The 25979-nt window shown below is 44.8% G+C and overlaps 1 protein-coding gene across 2 annotated transcripts in view; it reads right to left on the bottom strand.

Annotated features, from left to right (window-relative positions):
* The window catches only part of LOC308584930 (schwannomin-interacting protein 1), a 378018-nt gene that overhangs the window by 283728 nt on the left and 68311 nt on the right, over positions 1 to 25979 (bottom strand). For both annotated transcript variants that reach the window (XM_081190278.1, XM_081190280.1), the window contains exons 2-4: positions 22265 to 22329; positions 19483 to 19563; positions 12099 to 12249 (exon numbers count right to left, since the gene is read on the bottom strand). In XM_081190278.1, the coding sequence (XP_081046404.1) occupies positions 12099 to 12249; positions 19483 to 19563; positions 22265 to 22329 (297 nt within the window). The remainder of the gene's footprint in view (positions 1 to 12098; positions 12250 to 19482; positions 19564 to 22264; positions 22330 to 25979) is intronic.

The following is a 25979-nucleotide window of genomic DNA, read 5'->3' on the forward strand; positions in this document are numbered from 1 at the left end:
ACACAGGGATATTATCAAAAGTGGCATTCAAGTGCTGATCACCATAATGCTAAGCCATACATTCCTATGTTACATCATAAGCTTCCCTACCTTTGTCAGCAGCAACAAATTATGTGGAGCAGAAACAGGGAAAACATGCAGTGGTGTGAGACAAAGGAAAACATTGCAGTGGGAGGTCAGCTCAGGGATGCCATTTTGGGCAGCAGTCCTGTGTCATACACCACATGCAGTTACCATTATTTTTCGCTCTATAAGACGCACCAGACCAGAAGATGCACCTAGTTTTCGGAGGAGGAAAACAAGGGGGGGGGGAATTCTGAATCCCAGAAGCCTGAACAGCAAGAGGGATCGCTGCACAGTGAAAGCAGCAATCCCTCTTGCTGTTCTGGCTTCTGGGATAGCTGCGCAGCCTGCATTCGCTCCATAAGATGCACACACATTTCCCCTTACTTTTTAGGAGGGAAAAAGTGAGTCTTATAGAGCAAAAAAATACGGTAATTGCTTTTAAACACCCAGTAATTATGCAACCTTTTGTTGAAGAGGCAAAGAAGACATACAAAAGATGCCAAAAAGTTGTGCCTTGGCCACATGTATAAAGGGCAGAAGTACCAAACATGACGATAAACAGCCAGAAAGTAAGACATAATCCAGTTTCTCCATGTTCAGAATTTAAAAAGCACGCCACCAGTGACCAGGTAATTTTATTACTCTGGTATACGCAATACTGTGCCTTTACACCATGTAGGAGTATTTGCCTAGCAAAGATATTTCCCTCTACATATAGCATTTCATGTGAGGCAGCTGCAGTTCACTGAATTCTGTGTGAGTTCAAAAAACCTGCCAATTTTCAGTCTGGTCTGAAGTGTTCTTGCACTTGTCCAACACCAACTGAGAAACAGTCTGCTTTGCAGCTCCCCCGCAGCATGGTGCAGGCAAGTGCATCACCTGAAGCCACGCCAATTACATAGAATTACTATTCCATATAAGCAGCAGTCATGGCTATTCAGCATCATTAGGTTTAAATCAAATCTGTCTACTGTCTGACCAGACAACAGATGCCTTGCCAGACCCCTTAATGTTTGATTTGTACAAGTAGACTCTCAAATCTGAAATATTTTTCCTATGGTATGCGCAGTTACCAAAGTCAGAGTTGTGTAAAGTTAAACCTTTTCCTTCTTGCTGAAGATGTCGAATTTACAAGTGGGACCTGCAACAAAATGCTGCAGTGTTGACTGCTCTTGTTCAGGGTTCCAGCCAGAAAGCCATGCCATTTTCTAAGATACTCCAAGTCATCTCTCGTTTCCAGCTGGGCTTTCCACTCCCACAAGAATAAGCAGCAGGCTATGCCCACTAAGTAGACCTCAGTGAACCATTTTCATTTAAAAATCCCTGTATATTAATGTAAGATTATGGTGCAGAGGTCAAAGTAAAGGTAAATGACCCCTGGACGATTAAGTCCAGTCAAAGGCGACTATGGGGTGCGGCACTCATCTTGCTTCAGGCCAAGGGAGCTGGTGTTTGTCTACAGACAGTGGCCAGTTTGTCCATGTCATGTGGCCAGCATGACTAAACTACTTCTGACACAAGAGGACACCGTGACGAGTGCCAGAGGGCACAGAAACACTGTTTACCTTCCCGCTCGCACTGGTATATTTTCAAATTGCTAGGTTGACAGGAGCTGGGACAAAGCAATGGGAGCTCACCCCATCTCTGATTGGCAAATACAGGAGGTTAAGTGCTTTAGACCACAGAATTGTGCAGAAGCATAGTGTAGTATGTGGCTTAAATATTTTATACATATCAGGCGGAATTCACCTAATGAGCACCTAATGATTCAATGGAAGCTGGAGTCGCACTTGAGCAATGATGCTTCCCCCCTTTGCCCCAAGCACCCCCTGAAATTAGTTTGGGAAAGATGAGGAGAACCCCCAGAACAGAGCTTGTGGGGGATGAGAGGGGGGATGTTCCATCTAGCAAGCTGAAATGCTTGTGCAGACAGAACATTCATCCTAGAGCAATGTTGAACTCCACTACACACACACTATGGACTTTTGTGTATAGTTACATATAATTACTCCCTTCACAAAAAAGTCAGTGCACAAGTGGCTCGGACGTCAGTAGGCACTCAGTGGAAGTGGTGCTTTGATGTGAGGGGGCAGTACTGGCACCCTTTTTCTAGAAAAAAAAGCAATGTGAGGAACCATTAGTGAGCACACTTTAGGTTTGGTCAGCTAACCAGCTACAAATCTGCCTAACAGTTACCTCGTCCAGCCCACATTTTACCAGATTCTCCGCAAACATCATGTCAAAAGCCTTACTGAAATCAAGATACACTATGTCCACAGCATTCCCCTGATCCACCAAGCTCTATAAAAGAAAGAAAGAAACGAGATTCATCTGACATGAGTTTTATTTGAGAAACCCATGCTGGGTCTTAGTAATCACAGCATCCTTTTTTAAGTGCTCACAGGCTGACTATTTAATTATCTGTTCTAGGACCTTTCCTGCTATCAACATCAAGCTGTCTGGTTGGTAATCACCTGGGTCTTATTTCTCACACCACCCATTTTTGAAGATGGGGACAACATTTGCTTGCCTCCTGTCTGGAGGGACCTCATCTCATCTCCAAGAATTCTCAAAGATTATAGACAGAGCCTCTGGGATTACATCTACAGGTTCCTTTAGTATTGTTGGATGCATGGTATTTTAGAGGTGATTGAAATGTTAAGCCTCTCCTATGAAGCCACCAAAAAGCATTCATTTGTGCTAGCATGGTGGTGGTTACCATGCTGGTGGAAAGTGTAATGCTGGTGGTCAACAAAAGAGGTTTAAAGACTGTCTCAAGGCAAATCTAAAAAAATGTAGTATAAACACTGACAACTGAGAAACACTGGCCTGCGAGCGCTCCAGTTGGAAAACAGTCTTTACCAAAGGTGTCATGGGCTTTGAAGACACTCGAACTCAGGACGCAAGGAAGAAATGCGCTAAGAGGAAGGCACACTTGGTAAATCCACACCGTGATCAACTCCCACCTGGAAACCAATGTCCCCACTGTGGAAGGATGTGTGGATCCAGAATTGGCCTCCACAGTCACTTACAGACTCATTGTTAAAACTGTGTTTATGGAAGACAATCTTACTTGGCTATGAGTGATCGCCAAAGAAGAAAGAAGAAGGAGGAGGAGGAGGTTACCATTTCTAAAAGGTGCTGCTGACCCACCATATGCTGCATCTATAAGCTGCCGCAGAATAACCTTTGGTGCTGTGCCTTTGTACCCTGGCTGATGAACAGAGTAAAAAGCGTTTAAATGTTATGCTCACCACGTGGAGCCCTATCATGGGTAATCAGTTTGTACTGATGACCACATGGGGGCATTTAAATCAGCCTTCAGTGATTAGCTTATAAAATACAACATGTGGATTTAGTTAGAACCCAAATTTAATATAATCCTAACTTAAGTCTTTTCCTCTATGTAGACTATAAACCAATGAAGTAAAACCTCATTTATACAAATTAGCTGGGCTCTTTATTACGATTTTTTAAAAGAAGGAAATAAAGCAGCTGGGAAAGACCCCAACATTGCATTGAAGGCTGTGCTGAGAGAGGAGGAGGAAGCAGATTAATTTAGGTTTTAAATGGTTTTGTGGAACCACAAGTTCAGTAAGCATAATTACTACCTCCCCATAAATAAGTGCAATAGCTGCATGACATGAGACTCCTTAGGAGACAAAGCCTTTGCAGATAAAAGTGCATGTTTATTGCATGCCTACAGTATGCCAATTGCTTTATAGGACCCACAAATTATCTTATAAGCTGCTTGGATCGGGATCAAAAGTTAGATGACCAGGATGATGGTGAAGAATAATTCTCTCTTTGCCTGAGTGCCACATTCACCCTTGGCCTATCTAGGTATAGCCAGCACACTCTCTCACATGCATGCCTATATAGCACATAAGCAGAACATATGCGCAGGTACACAGCCCTACTTCTCAGCTAAATTAGTGGGCGGGTTATCAATTGGATGACTAGGGAAGGAGCAACTTGAATCCTTATCTGAGTACTGCCCATGTCAGTGTGGGGCAAATGCAGGGCTCTCTCTCTCTCTCTCTCTCTCTCTCTCTCTCTCTCTCTCTCTCTCTCTCTCTCTGGTGGACCGGACACATTCCCTCCCCCAGCCAACAAACTTTAACAGTCCTACTTTGCATGCTCCTAGAGAGTTTCTACCCGAGTGGAACGTGACCTTGAACTGTCAGCATGCGATAGTGGCCACACCCCAGGAACAGCTTTGACTGGCCAGCTAAACCAGGTGAGGGTAGTCAATGGGTCCTAAATCTTCAGGGAGTTAGGAACTTCCCCTGCATGCAAAAACAGGCTCAGGTGGATTGAGCAGATGAGATCAATAATGGGTCCAACGCTCAAGATGGCAGGAAGTGAGGAGCAGATGGGGCTCATCAACCTGGGAAGGCAGCCCATCTAAGAGAAGGAAAACTCTGATCCTAAACCTCTGCTGCCTTGCAGGATATCTTTAGGAGAAGAAAAGGCTAAGGAGTAAACCCTACACAAATCCAGAGTGAAGTCCCCTAGATGGTTGGATGGCTCCTTATATACCTCCTACAAGCAACTCCTGCAGCCAAGCCACGTATGGCTCTGCTTGCCTTAGGACAACATCAGTGAGGCCATGGGGTGTGGGTCTTGTCACCTGGGCAGCCCAGGACCTCCTGCCTAGGCTTGCACCCCAAGGAGGTCATTTTGCTGCTGCTAACCCCTCAAGACAGATGGGTGCCAAAAATAAGTTTATTATTTATTTCTTACATTTCCTCCACAGAGCTCAGTTTATCCCCCTCCGCATTTAATCCTCACAAGAACCCTTTGCGGTAGGTCAAGCCAATAGACTGTGACTGGTCACCCAGTGTGCTTCATGGTGAACTGGGCATTCCAACTGTGGTTTCCCAGGTCCTAGTCCAGGAATAGGCAAACTCGGCCCTCCAGATGTTTTGAGACTAGAATTCCCATCATCCCTGACCACTGGTCCTGTTAGCTAGGGATGATGGGAGTTGTAGTCCCAAAACATCTGGAGGGCCGAGTTTGCCTGTGCCTGTCCTAGTCTAACACTCCAACCACTGTACCACACTGGCTTAATGGGTAATGCTTCTTTTTAAGCCTGGATGAATGACAGAGAGGGGTGTGTGTGTGTCTGTAGCAGAAATTAGCTGGCTCTGCAGAGGTAAAATTCACATTTCTTGCTCTGCCCACTTTTGTCTCTGCCTCCACCTACAACTAGCATGTAGCCCCTGGAAGGCTGCCCAAAAGGAAATATGACCTTAGGACTGAATATGCTTTCCCATCCTTGAGTTTTATGACATGGTCTTTAGTAAAGTTCTAGCTAGGGAACAATGGTTAGTTTCTGTGTGTGTTGGTTTTTTACATGAGTAGTACTCTCCTATGTACATGTTACCTGTGATTAGCATTCCTTAAAAAAAACCTGGAGCCAACTCTCCACTCTCATTGCAACAAAACCTGCTGCCAGGAAGAATGAGGACAAAGATGTCTGGGCTTGAGAAAATAAATGGCAGCCTTTTCCTACCATCTGCTCCTCATCAGCAAGCCAAGGGAGGGACAATGCACACCTGCAGGCAGGAGCTGAAATGCCACAGAGACAAGAAGCTTTAGCAACTGTGCCCAAAGGCTACAGAAACAAACACACAGATGGGAAAAAGGAAGAGCTTTAAGACTTCCTGTCCCCTTCCTGTGTCTCACAATGGAATGCAGGTTCTCCAAAGAATTGACCTGTCTCTTTGCATTTGACCCTGGCCTTACCAACAGACTTGGTTGGACAGGAATTAGGAAGGAAAAACATCTTACTGGACAGCGGTGGCAAATTTGGTGCTGCCCCACCAACTTCAGCAAGCCCACAAGTGCCTGCCTTCTTACTTTTAACCAATACAGGGGATGTAATTGCCTATCCTCCTCCTCCTCCACCACCACCTCAGTGTTGGTGCTGCCACAGCACAGAGGGTGGGGAATTAGTTGGCTCTCTGTGTTAGTGACTCTGGCTCCACCTATTGCTTGGGCTCCCTATCTTCTGCCGCACCAGTCCAAATGGACATCAGCAGCCTCTAGTACTGGACCCTCCACCAACATGAAAACATTACATATATATAAGGAGGTCAAATATGCAAGTATGTCCTCCCACACAGTTCTGGCTTCATTGCGCAACTCCGCGTCTCCCCTCATCTCATCTATTTTTTGTATGTTCTTTAGTATCAGTCCCTTTAATAGCAACCTCAGAACCTCAACTAGTGGAGTGTGAACAGGTTTGAGACCAGAAGCAAGGGGTGTGTGGAGAGAGTGGGGACTAGTAATTCCCAAGTTATGCAGATGTGCTGGTCTCTGCACCCCATTAGGTACCTCTGGGTACTTTGCACCCACCACTTAGTAGGAGAGAAGGAAAAGGAAGTGAGGGCCACTGTCTGATCAGCTTACTTGAGGGGGGGACCGGCCCCGACTGCAAGTTGCATTTCTGAAAGTAACGAAATGCTTCTAAGCACGCATACATTGGGTACTGATTCAAACCACAGAGAAACTAGCAGCTGGGGTCTGTACAGTGCATTTATATCTGTCATGCAGCAATCTATGTCTTTTTAAAAATTGCATGGCCAGATAAGGAGATATGGGGGTAAGCTCTGTCCCTCGAGTTTTGAGGGATGCTGAAAATCCCTGCAATCTGAAAGATGATTCTCACATGCTCTAAAGAATGCCTGTAAGTACTTGCCAAGCACAATGTATACCTATTTTCATAATGCGTGGAGCAGGTGATGACAAGCCTCTCTGTACCTGATGCTTGGCTTACTGTATGATTTGTCTCTTACCCGTTAACAGGTGAATCTCTTAGTCTTGAAAGAACTGGGTGACATGAGCAGTTGTCTGCATGGGGAGAGCATTTCCAGCTTTTCAAAGATGACATGAATTCCCAAGTCTGAGGCATCACCTTCTATAGCAAAGATTGCATCAGTTTTGTCTGAGCATAGGCAGTGACTCCAAAAATGTTTTATATATGTCTGCACAGTGGGACACTATTGCTGATTTATCAGGTGGAAGAGCTTAGGAGAGGGAGAGGGAGAGAGAGAGAGAGAGAGAGAGAGAGAGAGAGAGAGAGAGAGAGAGAGAAGCAGCAGATTGTCTGAAGGCAAGCAGCTTTACAGAAAACCTGATCTAACCCTATTGCTGTTTGGAGGCTAAGAAACAGATACTAAATCACTGCTGCTCCTTTATTTCTATTTTATTTTTTTGGAAGATGTACAAGCAACACATCACCAGAGGGAACATCCCTATCACTCTAGATAACGCACCAGTGATCAAATGACTGATTGCATGTCAGACACATCATATTGGCTAGGGGAAAATTCAATTTTAGTAGCTCTCCCCAGCTCATGAAACCCTAATAGCCTTTAAAAACTCTTATAAAAACCACCCAAATGAAAGCTGTGATATGGCTGACTAGCACACAAGTCAGCCCACTGAATTATGACTTGGAGCCACTGATTTCAAGGGATTAAGGAAGAAGCTGATCAACACGGTTGTCATGATTCTCCTAGTACCTTTGGAGTTATTTTTCTCAGCAGGTGACTGAGACCACATGGAAGTAAGCAACTGGACGATCCCAACTCTACAATTCTGTGATTTTATGATTCTATGAATCATAGGATCATAGAATTGTAGAGTTGGAAGGGACCCCGGCAGTCATCTAGTTCCCTGCAATGCAGGAATCTCAACTAAAGCATCCCTGACAGATAGCCATCCAACCTCTTCTTAAAAGCCTCCAATGAAAGAGGGTCCACCACCTTCCGGGGGAGTCCATTCCACTGTCTGAAGCAGGTATAGGGGAACTTCCAGCTGTTGTTGGATTCTAGCAGTACCCATGGTCAGGGATGATGATTGGTGCTGCTGGAGTCCAGCAACATCTGGAGGGACACAGGTTCCCCATCACTGGCCAAGAGATGCTAGGCAGACAACCCAGCACTCTCTTCTCCCATAGTCTGGAAGTTCACTGCATAGACTTGAGCCTTCAGAATAAGCTACCCAACAGATGCCACAGAGGCAGGTGTGAATATGGAATGTAAGTGGGACCCGCATAAAAGGTTGTAGTTCGAAGTGCTCCTGTTCACTGTTCCAGTAAGTCAGCCACGCCTTCTTCTGTGAGACTCCATCCCTCTACAGCAGAGGCGGTTTTGGGGTAGCACGACTGGTGTGGTCGCACTGGAAGCCATGCTGCAGGGTGCACCACAACATTGCTGCAGAACGGAGTGAGAGAGGCAGGGGGGTGCCCAATTTTAGCATTGTACTGGGTGGTAATGAAATTTGAGAGCCCAAATTCGTCACTGCCAACAGATAGTTTCATGACCTATGAGTATGCTCAATCTTCATGTGGGCATTTTGAGGGTTTCTTCCCCACTAAACATCCCCCCCTAGTGTTTTGGGTTTGTTTGTTTGTTGTACTACTGGAGACACTGAGATTCCCTCCCGCCCCAGCCTCCTGATATCTCCCTGTTGCATTGTTGTTTTGGCTTCCTGAGTTTTGGCACTCAGATCTGAACATCGAAAATGATGGGAATGAAGGGGCAAGCAGAAAGTGGAGCAAGAGGGATAATCCGGGGTGTGGGGGGAAGTGTACAAATCTTTTCAACATAGTCTACCTAGAGGTAGCCAGGAAGGTAATACCCAGGGGCCCTAATATCACAAATAGTTATCATGAAATTTCAACATGCAAGAATTTTAGAAGCACATGTGTAACATATACATTTGAAATTAAAAAAAAAAACACCACCCTCTGAAGGCATTGGTAAAATTTCAGTTGGTGTTAATATCTGTGAGTTGAGCCCTTTGTCATCGCCAGTGTTAACTGATTCTTACTACAGTCAAAGCCAAGCTGTTCCTGAGTGGTAGAAGAGAGACCTCTTGTGGCTTTAAAAAAAATAGCACAGTCTAATATATACCAATGCATTTGAAGCACCCCAATTTTATTTAAGCAGAAAGAGGCTTAAATAGATTTCACCGAGTAAAAAATTGTGATCTTTTTTAGAAAGTAAAATAAATAGTAATAATTGCAGGGGGAAAGAAATAAAGAGGAAGATAGTGATAGCTATGTTTAAGCAGGCCCTAAATTTATAAAAGAAGAGCATGGCATAACATTTGATGCAATGTGGAAGGAAACATTATAACTCATCCCCTGAAGACTGGCATGGGACAGTCAGCTGAGATGTTCCCTCTGGCAAAACCCTTAAAGCAGGGGTCAGCAAACCTTTTCAGCAGGGGGCCAATCCACTGTCCCTCAGACCTTGTGAGGGGCCGGACTAGATTGGGGGCGGGGCGGGGGGGGGGAACGAACAAATTCCTATGCCCCACAAATAACCCAGAGATGCATTTTAAATAAAAGCACACATTCTACTCATGTAAAAACACCAGGCAGGCCCCACAAATAACCCAAAGATGCATTTAAAATCAAAGGACACATTCTATTCATGTAAAAACACGCTGATTCCTGGACCGTCCGCGGGCCGGATCTGGCCCCTGGGCCTTAGTTTGCCTACCCATGCCTTAAACTGCACCAGCTAAATGACCTGTTCCTTTCTATTTGAAGTAAACTGCAAACTATTGGTTAGCTTATCCTTTCAGCACCATAGACAGCAGTCCCACTTGAAAGCCACTCTAGCCTTGCAAGTATCCTGCCATGCTCATCACCTTCCAGGCCGTTTCCCAAACACTCCCTACGACTTCTGCTCCACATCTATCTATCTATCAAGGTCCTTCTGTACCAGGAAGGGGTCAACTTATCTAGGCTCCCTTCCTTTTCCCCAACTTCAATACATGCACAGCCACGATGACTTCCTGCTCCTTCCTATGGGCCATAGTTTGGTGGTGGATTATCTGCTTTGCATGCAGAAGGGTCCCAGGTTCAATCCCTGGCATCTCTAGGTAGGGTTGAGAGAGAACCGTGCTGGGAACCCTGTAGAAGTTGCTGCCAATCAGTGTACACAATACTGAGGTATATGGGCCTGTGTTCCCTATGGTGTAAGGAACTCTGAAAGTCAGAGGATTCCCAGTGGAAACTGCCAAAAATGCAAGACGGTCCCTCCAAACATTACACTCCATAGTTCAATGAATCTAAGGCAAGAGATGCATTTTTATCTTGGTGTGAGAGATGTTATGATCTGAAACTGGGATAGGGTATCACATTGCCACCCAGCTGCAACAGAGGGACAAGTGAAACATCTGACTTGCCCTACAGTACCTTTATGAAACAATTGGTCCCCAAATGTACTGATTTCCCTCTTCCTTTTCGGATTGTATCTTTCAACCTTGGAACCAAGGGAAGTCAACCTGTGGCCTTCCATATATTTGTATTATGATATTAATACCCCACTTTGCCTCCAAGTAGCTCAAGGTGGTGTACTTCTCCTCCCCATTTTATCCTCGCAGCAATCCTGTGGCGTAGCCTAGGCTGAGAGACTGTGACTGGCCTAACATCACCAGGGAACTTTATGGCTGAGAAGGGATTTGATCCCTGGTCTCCCAGGTCCTAGTCCGACACTCTAAATCACTGCACCAAGCTAGCTCTTGTCGTTGCACTCAAATTCCCACCATCCCTGAGGAATAGCCATGCTGTCTGGGGATGGTGGGAGTTGGAGTCTAAAAGCATTTGGAGGGCCCCTGGCTAGCTTACTAGCCATTATTTTAAATGGAGAAAACCCCTGAAAGCTTTGATAGAAAGGTAGTATAAAATGCAGGAAATGAAAAACGTACATAAATAAAACTGCTATCTTTTCAGCTATACCTCGAATATCCTTGCTGTAAATAAAACATTCACCTCTACATAGAGACACAGAAGAGTCACAGAAACATAGAGTTGAAGGGGACCACAAGGGTCAACTAGTACAATCCCCTGCAATGCAGGAATCTTTTGCCCAATGTGAGGCTTGAACCCTCGACCCTGAGATTAAGAGTTTCATACTCTACCAACTCAGCTAAGTGAGAGGACATGCAGTAAAACAAGCCCGCGAACTGTAATCACATAACCTTCCCAGATTCAGGGGACTGAGATGTCGCTATCAGGATCACAGTGGGCAAGTAAGGTTAATGCCTTTGCTTTTCAGCCTCACCCTCCTAAAGACTGGTCCATTTACATGGCTATGAGGCTTAGTTTTGAAAAGTTCCCGGGGATGTTGGTGCAGCTGCGGAGTGTAGATGCATACATTACATGTAGTTTTACCCTTAGATATTTTATTATAATAATAATAATAATAATAATAATAATAATAATAATAATAATAATAATAATAATTTATTATTTATACCCCGCCCATCTGGCTGGGCTTCCCCAGCCACTCTGGGCGGCTTCCAAAAGAATATTAAAATACTATAATACATCAAACATTATAGTCTAGGTAGCATAAACATTTGTTTAAAGCTGGTTCCCACATTACCATCTCGGCATATGGTTTCCAAATAATATAGTACAGTTTGTATTGGCACTATGGTTCCATGTTCACAAGCAGCTGCTTCCAACAGAGGTTTCGCATTTGACCTTCAATTCATTCCCCAGAAATATCCCTCCATTCTTTTGTAAATAGTGGAAGGGTTTTTCCCCCTCCCAGATAATTTGATCACAGCAGAATGTCACTGAGGAGAAACAAAGATGCCTTTGCATGCGCTGCAATGGGAACCCAAAGCTTAAAGAGATCTATCTCACCAGCGTCTGGATAGTCATGGCATAAATAAATGCAAATCTAACAGTTACTCTTCCAGATTGAAACAGAGGTAAGCACAATAAACAAACAACCAACAGGAACACACCGAGCATATCCACATTCCCTGTTCTCATGCTTCTGCAACTAGTTCAAAGCTCAAACGTGATGCTAGACTTTGCAAAATCCTCAGGCAGAGCAAAGAGCTACCAGAGTCATCTGAGAGCTAACATACAATGAGAAGTGGCCTGGAAACACAAAGAGATTCTTGACAGTATTTCTGAGCAGTGATATTAGCAAAAAATAATATTATTATTTTTTAGCAAAACAACCTTTGAAGGGGGAAACTTTACTTACAGGGGTGCTGCCATCTGAAAAGGTGTTCATACTGATTGAGCTGCTCATCTTGTCAGATGACAAGGAAGGAGGTGATGGACTGCGCTTCTCCAGATGCTCCTGGCTCTGTAAATCTTGACGTTGTAGATATTCACGCCATGCTCTCTGAATGCTGTATGTAATTTGAAACATGAGTGAATAGAGAAACCTCTTATATATGCGCGCACTACTGAAATATTTCCCTCCAATGGGGGCCTGATAGAAGGTAATCTCGCAGAGCCAGAGTGAAATTTTGCACAGTGTTGGAATTTAAATGAAAATCTTTTCAAATCTCTCTTTTGAAATTGGACTTTCAAATATATGCTTTCCCCAAAACACAGGGCACAAACCCAGCCCCAACCGCAGCCTGCTTGTTTCTTTTCAAGGGAAGAGCTAAGTGCATGCTTCAGGCTGCAGACCTCTGCGCACTTAACCTGCAGTAAGTCTCACTGAACTCAATGGGGCTTCCTTAAAAAAAGACTTATATAGGATTGTGTTGCTTGTCTAGTTTATGAAGTTTTAAAACAATAATGTAAAGTATCAACTTCAGTGGCGTGTGGGGGAATTCTTCATAGGGGAGCAGTTAGGGCCAGAGGCACCAACTTTCAAGGGTGATTTGAGAGGGGGCACCAATGTTATGTGCGTGAGCATCGCACCTCCCTCCCTAAGCCAGGCAGAAGCTTCCCAGGCTTTGGGAAGGAGGCACTAGGCTTTAATACTTTAATACTCTAATTTGCCAGGAACATTTAGGGGACTAGCCTTGATCCCTTACTCCACTGACCACGCACCACTGATCAACTTGTCAATTTCTATACGAAATCTAACAGACAGAATTTGGCACGTTGAAGGGTGGGGGAAAGCAAATTAGGAAGAGCAGGAACTTGAATTTAGACACATCTGACTTATTCGCTTCTCTCCACCAACCAACCCTACCCTCCTCATCCTTCTTAAGCTTCACATTTAGCCAGTAGTGGTTGGTGGTAGGGAGTGGAATGGCTCACCTGGTTTCCCAACATGAGGTCAGAGGGTCAAGAGGGTTAGCGTGGTGCAGCCACAGTAGCAGAACCAAAGCAGTGCTTCTGATGTTGCACCTGCACCAACCTCCCCTCCCCTCTCATCTCAGTTACCAGCAGCAACCTTCGCACTGGGAAGCCAGGTAAGCAATGCTGCTCCACTCCAGCCCCACTTGTGCCCACACAAGGGTAGCCAGGCGGAAATGAGGACAGGGTTTGCACCCCTTTCAAAGCTGTGAAGAAAAGGAAATTTCAGCAACTGTAGCTTTTGCAATAAGTTACGCCTGCCGATATTTCCTCTTCTGCACAGCTATTAGAGGTGCACAATGTCAGGAGTGCGTGCAGGAGCCGGGCCCTGTGACTGGTAGGGCCTCACAGGACTGGGGCCTTCCTGAGTGTGGCCTGGAAGGGCAAGGCGTGGTCGCACAGGTGAGGCTTGACAGAAGACTTGTAGCACCTGGTGGCAAGAGCCGGGAGGGGTATATAAGACCAGCATTTCCGTCTGGCTCTTTGCCACAGCAACACACTACCCACCTAGCTGTCCTTTGGCTTCCTGACTCCTGGTTTCCTGACTCTTGGACCCTTGGCTTCCTGACTCCTAGTTTCCTGACTCTTGGACTCTTGGCTTCCTGACCCCTGGACTGCTGACCCTGGATTGCTGCTTCCTGACCTCTACCCTGGTCCCGACGTACCAAGCCGGGACTCCGACTGCCTGTAACTTGGAACGTGACACACAAGTCCATCCCATCTTTTGCTATCTGGTTACCCAATCCTACCCACTTACCTACACACACACACACACACACACACACACACACACACACACACACTGCTTTTCTAAAAAGAGTACAAAGCAACTTGATTTGTTTTAGATCAAGGGGGGGAAAAACCCCAATACAATCTTATTTAATACATAGACGTAAGCAGAGATGTATTAATGTGTTAATTAGCTCACCAATGCCAAGGTGCCTGTTATCAGCAACAATGATTTTGTGAATGGCCCCTGTTAAGAATGCAATTATCGCCATCTAGGCGTTATATATTTTATTTCCCTCTGACCTTAGTGCTCACAGTCCCCGACAACATGTGAATACACAACCATAACTTGGGATAACACTTCAGACATCTGATGAATAGAATGTAGTCAATGAAAGTGTATCCCATAATAAATGTGTTAGTCTTTACAGAACCACAAGACTCTTTGTTGTTTTTGCTGCAATAAACTGGCAACACAGCTACTCTGGAACCAGAGGCATATGCCACACAGACCATGGAAAATATATGCATTTGCTACTTTTTGATATGCACAATCTTAAAACAGGTTTCCAACACAGTCTTTAAAATAAATAAAAAATCGGGATTATTGAGAAGGTGCTCGGTTACAACTATGTGTTTGACACCAGGTGGCAGTGTAATATCAAATAAATTAGCTTTCAAATTAGAATAGTTAACTCAGATAAAATTTGCTCATTAGATGAATGTCAGTATAAATCCCATTTGGCACCTTTATTGGGCTTGAAATTGTTCTACATATGTTTATATTGTTGATGCTTATATTGTTAAATCGCTTTGGGTTGTTTTGAGGGAATTGATTCATACACAAACAAAATCCCAGACAACTCCTTGAGATTCTGGTCAAATCTACAAATTCTTGTGTCAATTCTTTATTTTATTTTCTATATGCTTCAGAACACTTTTTTAAAATAAAATAAAATAAAATAAAATAATAATAATAATAATAATAATCCTCTCTGACATATACAGGCTAAGCACCTAAGCTCTTTACTCCACAAAGGCCAATATATTTTGCATCATCCCGAGTTCTTAGTAAAAACACAACACAAAACCAAACACTATTTTTTGTTGGGAGCCACCCAGAGTGACTGGGGCAACCCAGGCAGATGGGCAGCAAATAAATAAATTATTAGTTTTAGTATTATAGGAAGGAAGGAATCTATAACATGTTTTCTGCCTTTAGAGAATAAACCATGTGTTACTTCCATTCAGTGATGGGTGAGCTCCTTCCATTTAAACTGGAAATTTAAACTCCCATCATCCCAAACTTAGCAGGACCAGTGGGCAGGGATGATGGGAACTGTAATCCAAAAACAGCTGGAGATCCAAGTTTGGGAAAGCCAGGTCTACTTGCAGGCTTCCCACAGGCATCTGGTGGACCACAGTGAGGACTAGATGCTGGACCAGATGGGTTTTTGGTCTGATCTTTTGGGGGTTCTTATGAGTAAGCATGCAAAGTATTGCAGTGCACAACTAAATATGCATCAACGATAAACTGATTTTTTTCAGTACGAAGAAGCACTCAGTTAAAGAGAAGAAAAGTAAAGGCATTTACATTTCTAAAATGGGATCTAGAATTTTCACACCGCACCACTAGCTTCTATCCAAACCCTACTTAAATTCTTCGTATTCTTTCATCTACCTACAATCTGCTTCACTAAAAGGCATACACTTGGTTTTAATTTGAAATCTTCATGTCCCATAAATATTCTAGTAGCATTTTAACGTTCGCTAAATTGCTTGAGCTTGAGCTTTTTGATCTGAAAGTTGGATTCAGTTTAGTAATGGAAAAGGTTACCTAGGAAAAGTACCGTATTTTTCGCTCTATAACACGCACCTGACCATAACACGCACATCGTTTTTAGAGGAGGAAAACAAGGGAAAAAATATTCTGAATGAAACAGTGGACGTATCATTTTTGTGCTTCATGCTGTGGCCACAGACATGTGATCTGATGGTGAATTTGGGGTGACCCAATGCAAAAATCCTGAGAATCCCTGTGGATCCATGCTTTGTAACCACGTTTTTGCACCATTGCAGCCCCAGGCAACAGTGGGTGCGTGATTTTTTTGGGGGGGGACAGGCTGTAGTCATGGACATGCTATGTGCTCTGATGGTGAATTTTGGCTGACCCAATGCAAAGATCCTGAGGATCCATGTGGACCCATACTTTTTAACCACGTTTTTGCACCATTGCAGCCCCAGGCAACAGTGGGTGCGTGATTTTTTTTTGGGGGGACAGGCTGTAGTCATGGACATGCTATGTGCTCTGATGGGGAATTTTGGCTGACCCAATGCAAAGATCCTGAGGATCCATGTGGATCCATGCTTTGTAACCACGTTTTTGCACCATTGCAGCCCCAGGCAACAGTGGGTGCGTGATTTTTTTTGGGGGGGGCAGGCTGTAGCCATGGACATGCTGTGTGCTCTGATGGTGAATTTGGGGTGACCCAATGCAAAGATCCTGAGGATCCATGTGGATCCATGCTTTGTAACCACATTTTAAGTGGGGAGGGAAGGAAAAACACAGAAGGCTAAGAATGCAGGAGAGGGCTATAACGTGAGGAAAGGAAGGCAAAAGTTTCCCCCCACCCACCCACACAAGCCAGCCAGCGTGTGCTCTCTCTCTCTCTCTCCCTCTTTAAATGGAAGAAAGCATATTTGAATGCTGTGTGTCTCCAAAAACAAAAAGCAGGAAGTCAAATCAGAATTTTTAGCCGAACCTGTAGTCTCTCTTCCCTTCACAAACATTGTTCCTCCGGAGCAGGGAGAGGATAGAAGGACGGACGCTCTGCTTTCCCTCTCTACTTGCCTGGAGGGGAGGGGCTTCCCCTGCTCTTTGTTCGGACGCTCTGCTTTCCCTCTCTACTTGCCTGGAGGGGAGGGGCTTTCCCTGCTCTTTGTTCGGACGCTCTGCTTTCCCTCTCTACTTGCCTGGAGGGGAGGGGCTTTCCCTGCTCTTTGTTCCGTTTGAGCAAACACAGCAAGGAAACAGAGAGGGCGGGCAGTAAGACCCTGAGGCAGAATGCAGGAAAGCAGCCACTTCCTGTATCACGGAGCTCCCTTCTCCCTGAAGCGCGGTTTGATTTTTGCCTTATTTTTCGGCTCCAGGGACCACACATTCGCTCCATAACACGCACAGACATTTCCCCTTCCTTTTTAGGAGAAAAAATCTGCGTGTTATAGAGCGAAAAATACGGTAATCTTTGGCAAGTCTTACAGAGTCAAATTGAGGCTCAGACTACAGGCCAGAGGCTGGTTAAGCCAGAGTGGGGAATCTCACACCCACAACACAAACACACTTATATTGCTGGACTCCAGCTCCCATCATCCCTCACCATTGGCCCTGCTGGTCAGGGCTGATGGGATTTGGAGTCCAGTAACTTCTGGAGTGTCACATGTTTCCCACTCCTGGGTTAAGCACACATCTGTTCTCTCCCTTCCAGCTGGGAAGATGAAGACCTATTTTTTAGAACAGAAGTTCATGAGCGGGGTAGGTGCTAAATGCTCTCTGAAGGAACAAAGGAAACTGCCTTGCACTTGGCCCATCAAGCAGCACTGTCTACTCTGACTAGCAGAAGCTTTCCAGGGTTTTTGAGAAGAGTCTTTATAGCTCTACCTGAAGACACTGAGGATTGAACCTTGAATCTGCACATATAAAGCCTGTGCTCTGTCCCTGAGTTATGGCTCAACCTGTGGCTTATCTGCTTCTGATTTAGCAGCTTTTTTGATAGTTGCATCCCCAGATACAATCAATTCTGCCAACCTGAACATTGCTAATCAGTGTGCTGGAGCATCTGAGAAGGGAGGGGATGAAAACATTTTCACCTTCTTGGTGGCGCTGTGGGTTAAACCACAGAGCCTAGGACTTGCCGATCAGAAGGTTGGCGGTTCGAATCCCCGCGACAGGGTGAGCTCCCGTTGCTCGGTCCCTGCTCCTGCCAACCTAGCAGTTTGAAAGCACGTCAAAGTGCAAGTAGATAAATAGGTACCGCTCTGGCGGGAAGGTAAACGGAGTTTCCATGCGCTGCTCTGGTTCGCCAGAAGCGGCTTAGTCATGCTGGCCACATGACCCGGAAGCTGTACGCCGGCTCCCTCGGCCAATAAAGCAAGATGAGCACTGCAAGCCTGGAGTCGTCTGCGACTGGACCTAACGGTCAGGGGTCCTCCCCTTTACCTTACCACTGCTAAAATGAAAGGGAGGCAGTGTATTCTGGGGACTGGGGAAAAAGGCATCTGGGGGCAGATGAGAGTGCAGTCATCCAGTAACTTATAAAACACCCAAAAAGAGGTCAAAGGAGGACACAGATTTGCATCAAAATTGCATATGCTAATTTATATGTACAGCTGCAGTTAGAAATGTAGATCTGTGTGCCTGTTCATTTTGCTATTCAGGTGATAACTGTCTTCTTGAAAAGCTTGTTATAAATACACATCATCACAGAAGTGCTTTGCCAGGTGGGGTGGAGTTTCTATGCTAGCTTCCTAATAGATGGGTCGCTGCTGCTTACCAGGAAGAGGAGAAGAAAGGGTGGCGTGGCAGGGAGGTCAACTTGCTGGAAACACATTGGCAAGAGTGCCAGATTGGCTCCACTGGTGTGTTTGCACCACACTGACCTCCCTGATGCCTCGCCTCAATCGCTTGCGGCAACTGATGAGAAATTTGCATAGTGCCTCCACCCCACCTGGGGCACTGCTTCTGTATCCCAATTCAAAGTGCTGGTGTTGACCTATAAAGCCTTAAACAGCTCAGGACCTACCCAGACCCTGAAATCATTCTCTGAGGCCCTTCTTCATGTGCCTCCTCTACAAGAGGTCTGGAGAGTGGCAACACAAGAACGGACGTTTTCCGCAGTGGCTCCCCATTTGTGGCGCCTTCATTATACGCATTTAGGCATGAGATGAAAGCATTCTTCTTTGGATGTTTGACATCTGATGTTAAATGTGTTGTGGGAGGGGGTGGTTGCTGGGGTTCCCCCCTTATTTTCCTTATGTATTTTGTGTAATTTTATATTGTGAACCACCCTGAGATATATGGAAGAAGGGCGGTATACAAATTTAATAAATAAAAATAAAATAAAATGACTTCAGGGCCCCTGCTCTACATTCTTATGCAACTTTTTATTTACACTGGCCTCTTTTGCATCTGACCACCATAGGGAAGCTTTCAGATAATGTAACATCAGCCTCTCAGCAGCCATAAAACACCTGGGATCCACCATCAATACCTATCTTCTTTTTTGCATCACATTGACTCTCTTCCATCTTCCCTCAGAATTCATAACCAGCAAACAAAATGTGCCGTGCAAAACTTCCTCTGTGGCTTTTGTTCTGCATTTGCGCTCCACAGTAATTTTTAGTTTATATGATTTAAAGGGATCAAATATGCTCTTGTTACCTTTTTCTGTTAGATTAATCCTCACCTTACGTGTAAGGAAGAAGAATAAAGGCACTTAAAAATCAAAGGCAATCAGCCAAATAAAGCATCTCCCTAGAGCTCCGGCAATGTTGCCGCATTTCTAAAGCAAACATAAAAGCGTAGACTTTATATCACTTACACTTTCACTTTGGATTCCAAGGGCTGTAAATTAATGTGATATTTCTCAATATTATTCTCCACATCCATAGCAAGCTGATGGCTGTAAAAGAGAGGTTATCCATTAAAATCTATTTCACCATGACATTTGTAAAGTCTCCAAGTACATAGATCCATTTAAAAGAGAACATGCTCCAGCTGCTTGCTCTGAAATGGGGGCCGATGAGGGAAGTGTTGCTGGAGATCTTAAGGCCAGGCTGCCCTAAAATGTTGCCAAAAGCAGCATAATGGGCTAGTTTTGCCTTTACCTTTGTTTGGACTTCCTTTCTTGATGTTTCTGATGCTGCTGGTTCTTCCAGCACCACGTTCTTCAAGCTGAAAACAACCATACCTCTTCTTATGCAATTGATGTGCTTTGTAAAACTGTACAAAAATTAACCAAGGTTGGGTCCTGAAACCCAAGGTTGGTGGGCCAGATTTCTGTACCTTTCACTTCTGTGGGCCAACTTTGACAGATGGGCGGGACCACCCACCTGTCAATCAGCTGCCACCATAATGACATCAGGAGATAGACACCTTTCAAACTTCAAAACCAGCTGAGTGGCACTAGAAGCACACCATAAAGGTTGTGGGGCAAGTAACTGTGGTTTGTGGGAAACTGCCTTGCAGGCCTAATGAGCCCTATGGTTCAGAAATTTCCCACCAATACCTTAACCCTTGCAATTATCACTCATGCAACAGTACTTGGTAGGTCAGTAGGGACGCAGATGGCACTGTGGTCTAAACCACTGGGCCTCTTGGGCTTGTCAATCAGAAGCTTGGCAGTTTGAATCTCTGCAACAGAGTGAGCTCCCGTTGCTCTGTCCCAGCTCCTGTCAACACAGCAGTTCAAAAGCATGCCAGTGCAAGTAGATAAATAGGTATTGCTGCGATGGGAAGGTAAACAGTGTTTCTGTGTGCTCTGGTTTCTGTCATAGTGTTCTGTTGTGCCAGAAGCAGTTTAGTCATGCTGGTCACATGACCTGGAAAGCTGTCTGCGGACAAACACCAGCTCCCTCAACCTGAAAAGCGAGATGAGCGCCGCACCCCATAGTCACCTTTGGCTGGACTTAACCATCCAGGGGTCCTCTACCTTACCTTTACCTTACTTGGTAGATCATTATCATCATCACTTCTCTCTTTGCTCTGACCTCTCCTTTAATCCTTACTCTGGCTCCTTTTCCCAATTCCATGTAAGTTTTTCATCCTTGCCTTCAAAACCATTCATAGCTTTGCTTTCTCTTACTGGTCGGCTTGCATTTTGAAATACTTCCCTATGTGTGACCTTTGCTCACCAAGTTCCCACAGACACCTGAAGATCTCCTGCTACCTCAAAAGGATTCACCTTTTCTCCTTTGTTGTTCCACAATACCTCCATTATATCACTTCTATTATTTCCTTCAGGTCCCTCCTCAAAATACTTTGGCACCATCCTGTTTTGGGACTACAACTCCCATCATCCCTAGCTAACAGGACAAGTGGTCTGGTATGATGGGAACTGTAGTTCCAAAACAGCTGGAGGGCCAGGTTTGGCCATGCCTGCTCTACCCCATATACCCCACTGCAGCACGCCCCCATCCTGCCCAATCTTTGTGAGCTTGTAGACACATTTTCCAAGAAAATAAGTACAAGGCAGTGGTTGGGCTTGAGCCCCAGATACTACCCTCCCTAAAGCACTTCAAAATACACATTTCTAAGAAGGAAAGCTGGTGATGCTCAAAGGAAACACCCACCACCCACCCCCTTCCCAAGGCAAAAAACAAACAAACTGAAACAGGCAAATCACCCCCTCCCCAAACAGGCACCCCCTAAAGATGTCTCCCAAAGACTCTCCAGCCCCTGCCAGTTCCCCAAACTTACCACTCAAGACCACTGTTATTTTTGCATTCCCTATATTCTCTTTTTATTTATTTTTCAAGCAGTCCAGGCAACTGGGCAGCAAAGCATAGACTTCCAGCTGCCCTGTCCTCTTGCTTTCCTTCCCAAAGAAGAATACCTCTGGGCCACATGCACATGGTATTTTAATATTTTGTTTGATGTCTTCATACACTTGACACAATCCCCCACCCACTTCCAGATCTTGAAACAAAGGAAGAGAGATAATTTCTACAAGTAAATTAAAAATTGAAAGGGAAGAAAGAGAAGAAAGTAGGGCAGCTAGAGAGGGCCATTCTTTATTTTCCTGAAAGCCCAGCCACTGCCCAAAGCTTTTTTAAAAAGAGAGAGCAAAAGATAAAGTCCATAAGGGCAAGAGGCCTCGGGGCACTATAGGAGGTGACAAGGGGTGCTGTGGTGCCTAAATGTACCTAACTGAAATAATTGCCGATTCTTCCCCCTTATATTCTTGCCTTCATTTCCCCTCCTTTCCTCTGCTAACTGCCTTCTATTAATGTATAGGTTGTAAGAGGGATGTGTCCTCTTATACTTTATAAAAGGCGACACCTAGATGATGCTACATAAAGGATATATAAACATGCAGATAGATGCAGACATAGAAGCTCATTTTAGAATTATATTAAAAATAAAGCAAGATGCTTAAAACTAAATGAATTCCTATCCCAATGATTTGACTAATAGCATGATGCTTATCTATTCAGAAGTAAGTCTTGATGAGTTCAGTGGGGCTTCCTCCCAGGAAAATGGGTGTAGGATTACAACAAAACTTTAGCTGAGCGATCTGATTAAAGCTGAACAAACCTAAAAGTCTCCATTAAAATCTACACAAGGTTTTTGTTTGGTGGCAATCCAAATATGTTAGTACTTACTTTTCAAGCAAATATTTCCCATCACTAATTTGCTCCAATATATGTTGCAGCTTTTTGAGTTCTTCCTGTAGTGGGACAAAAATAAAAGATGCCAATGTATTAATTTGATGTACTCAGTATTTGTCTTGAAGCAAGACATTGCAGCTCTCAGGATAACTGAATGCCTTTAGGAAACCTGCAAGCAGAATGAGTGCAACAGCAATCTCTTCATATTTGATTCCCAACACCTGATATACAGAGTTATACCACCTCTGATGCTACAGACAATATAGCCATCACAACTAGTATCAACCCTATTTCCACGACTGTATTTTGTTTGAACTTCAATTTGTTGCAAAATGTCCTGGGACCTGCTGGTAAATGGCAGGTAATGATGATGGTGATACAGACAGCAATCTCATCCTCCTTGCCTCTCATGCAACAGCTGCTGGTTCCAGCTGCAACCTTTGCTGGTGGGAGAGGAAAGCTGTAGATCTAAAAGGGATTGGACAAATTCATGGACAGCAGGTCTATCTGCCTGTTAGTCATGACGGTGACCCACATGCATGTCACTTGCTGAAGACGAAGAGTAAGAAAATATTATTAGTTCCATGTCCCGCTTATCAGCTTTGTGAAGGCTACCCTGTGAATACTCAATGGACATTTGGTCCAACCAAGCAGGGCTCCTCTTGTGTTCAGGTGGATTGCCCCATCCGGTTAATATGGGATACAGCTGGAGAAAAGGGTCGCCTACATGATGCCCATTAATTGGGGGGGGGGCAAAGGTGGTGCAGTGAGGCAAAGATGAGGCAGAGGAAAGGGAAGGCAAAGAAAAGCCAAGCAAAATCTGTGGCAAAGATTATTAATAGCAGGACAAGAGTCCCCTGGCCTAACAAGAAAAGCAGAGGGATAAAACATATAAATAGGCTCTGCCCTTGATATGAAAAGCAATTACCTGTCCCTGAGAAATGCATCTTTCTGTGTGAAGGGACCTTTGCTGAAATCCTTTTCATTAACAAGTTCTAGACTCAGATTTAACACAATAAAAAGTTATTCAGGCAAAAACAAACAAGCCACCAAAGGCTCAAAGAACCCAGATAGACTAGAAAACAAACACATCATCTCTAACTTAATATATCTCGCCATTCTCTACTGTGCATCAATCCTGTACTAATTTAACATGAAGTGGACTTGAAGGCAATTTAAGAAGCTGAGGCATTGCTTCACGTCTTCCTTTAGCTCATTAGTTTTAGATTGTAATGTAAAGACAAAGGCCAATCGGAGCTAAGTGAGGCTCACGGTGAATTGCTTGCCAGTCTACAAGGTAAAAAACCCTCAAAGTTGACAAGGTTAAGATCATTCTAAAAACAAAAGGAGGAAATGTGCATTGTACACTGAGCCAAAGCTGACCTGGGAATAAATCTGGGAATAAAAATAAAGTTTTGGATTTGTTGGCAAGGAGACCCATAGCTCAAACATACCTGTGTTCTGCAGGTTTAGGGCTGAGTCAAAGGTCACCTGATACTAGAGCTACTCCTTTAACGTCTGTAAAGGTAAAGGTACCTCTGACTGTTAGGTCCAGTTGTGGAAGACTCTGGGGTTACGCGCTCATCTCTATAGGCTGAGGGAGCCAGTGTTTGTCCGCAGACAGCTTCCTGGTCATGTGGCCAGCATGACTAAGCCGCTTCTGGCGAACCAATGTAGTGCACGGAAACGCCGTTTACCATCCCACTGGAGCAGTACCTATTTATCTACTTGCACTATGACATGCTTTCGAACTGCTAGGTGGGCAGAAGCTGGGACCGAACAACGGGATCTCACCCTGTCGCGGGGATTCGAACCACGGACCATCTGATCAGCAAGCCCTAGGCTCAGTGGTTTAAACCACAGCGCCATCCGTGTCTGTAGGAAATACTAAACATCAATGGGCTGGTTGCAGCACATGTTATTGCTGCTGCTGACAGATTAATGACTATCAGAGTGAGGGCCTTCTCAGTGCTGGCCCCCATTTGGAATTCCATTCACAGGGGGATATTATGGCATGTTACAGTTAATTTTAAAGTAAATTCTGAAAGTATTTCATTCCAGTCTGCCGTTGCTCGAAGTATCGTGCTTGAGGATTACAGGGGCTAGAGGTTTTAGCTTCATGATTTTTAGCCTAATGGTACTGCACACCTAGGGACACGGGTGGCACTGTGAGTTAAACCACAGAGCCTAGAACTTGCCGATCAGAAGGTCAGCAGTTTGAATCCCCGTGATGGGGTGAGCTCCCGTTATTCGGTCCCTGTTCCTGCCAACCTAGCATGCTGGGAAAATGCTAAATGCTGGGAAAATGCTTTTTTAAAAAACGTTTTGAAAAAAATACATTGAATCTTGCATAGCTCACTGTCACCATCTAGCATCACATTTGTATAGCGCACTTTACAACACATTTAAAATGTTTTATTTGCAGCTGTGTAGATGAGTTCTAAGGGACGCGGGTGACGCTGTGGGTTAAACCACAGAGTCTAGGACTTGCCGATCAGAAAGTCAGCAGTTTGAATCCCCATGATGGGGTGAGCTCCCTTTATTCGGTTCCTGCTCCTGCCAACCTAGCAGTTCGAAAGCACATCAAAGTGCAAGTAGATAAATAGGTACCGCTTTGGCGGGAAGGTAAATGGTGTTTCTGTGCGCTACTCTGGTTCACCAGAAGCGGCTTAGTCATGCTGACCACATGACCCGGAAGCTGTATGCCGGCTCCCTCAGCCAATAAAGTGAGATGAGCACCGCAACCCCAGAGTCGGCCATGACTGGACCTAATGGTCAGGGGTCCCTTTACCTTTACTGCACACCCGACCTCCTGCCAGTGGCTTCGCTGTGATCACCAGGAAGGAGCTTGACCAGGAATGTGAACCCATGTCTTACTCTGTCCAACATTCTATCCACTCTTTTGCTGCTCTTTGGTTAACTGAGGTTTACCAACTTTTGCCAATTGTCCTCTCCCTCCTGCCTACTCCAGTTCCACCTTCTACACTGTTCCAGAAAGTTAAGGAACCATCTGGAAGACTGTGGGGGCAGCACGGGGGCAAGGAATCCAAAAAAGTCACCCCCCCCAAAAAGTGGCTTACTTGGTGACTCTGCTTGTGTGTGTTCCCCATGCTAACCTTCCCACTGCTTTGCCTCTACCCTCTTCTTCCCAGTAAGCAACAGTAATCCAAGGATCTAGGAGTCTTGGCTGACCACAAACTTGACATGAGCCAACAGTGTGACGCGGCAGCTAAAAAAGCCAATGCAATTCTGGGCTGCATCAATATAGCATCTAGATCAAGGGAAGTAATAGTGCCACTGTATTCTGCTCTGGTCAGACCTCACCTGGAGTACTGTGTCCAGTTCTGGGCACCACAGTTCAAGAAGGACACTGACAAACTGGAACGTGTCCAGAGGAAGGCAACCAAAATGGTCAAAGGCCTGGAAACGATGCCTTATGAGGAACGGCTAAGGGAGCTGGGCATGTTTAGCCTGGAGAAGAGGAGGTTAAGGGGTGATATGATAGCCATGTTCAAATATATAAAAGGATGTCACATAGAGGAGGGAGAAAGGTTGTTTTCTGCTGCTCCAGAGAAGCGGACACAGAGCAATGGATCCAAACTACAAGAAAGAAGATTCCACCTAAACATTAGGAAGAACTTCCTGACAGTAAGAGCTGTTTGACAGTGGAATTTGCTGCCAAGGAGTGTGGTGGAGTCTCCTTCTTTGG

Source organism: Podarcis bocagei, assembly GCF_964188305.1.
Source record: "Podarcis bocagei genome assembly, chromosome: 4".
In the NCBI taxonomy this organism is placed as follows: Eukaryota; Metazoa; Chordata; class Lepidosauria; order Squamata; family Lacertidae; genus Podarcis; species Podarcis bocagei.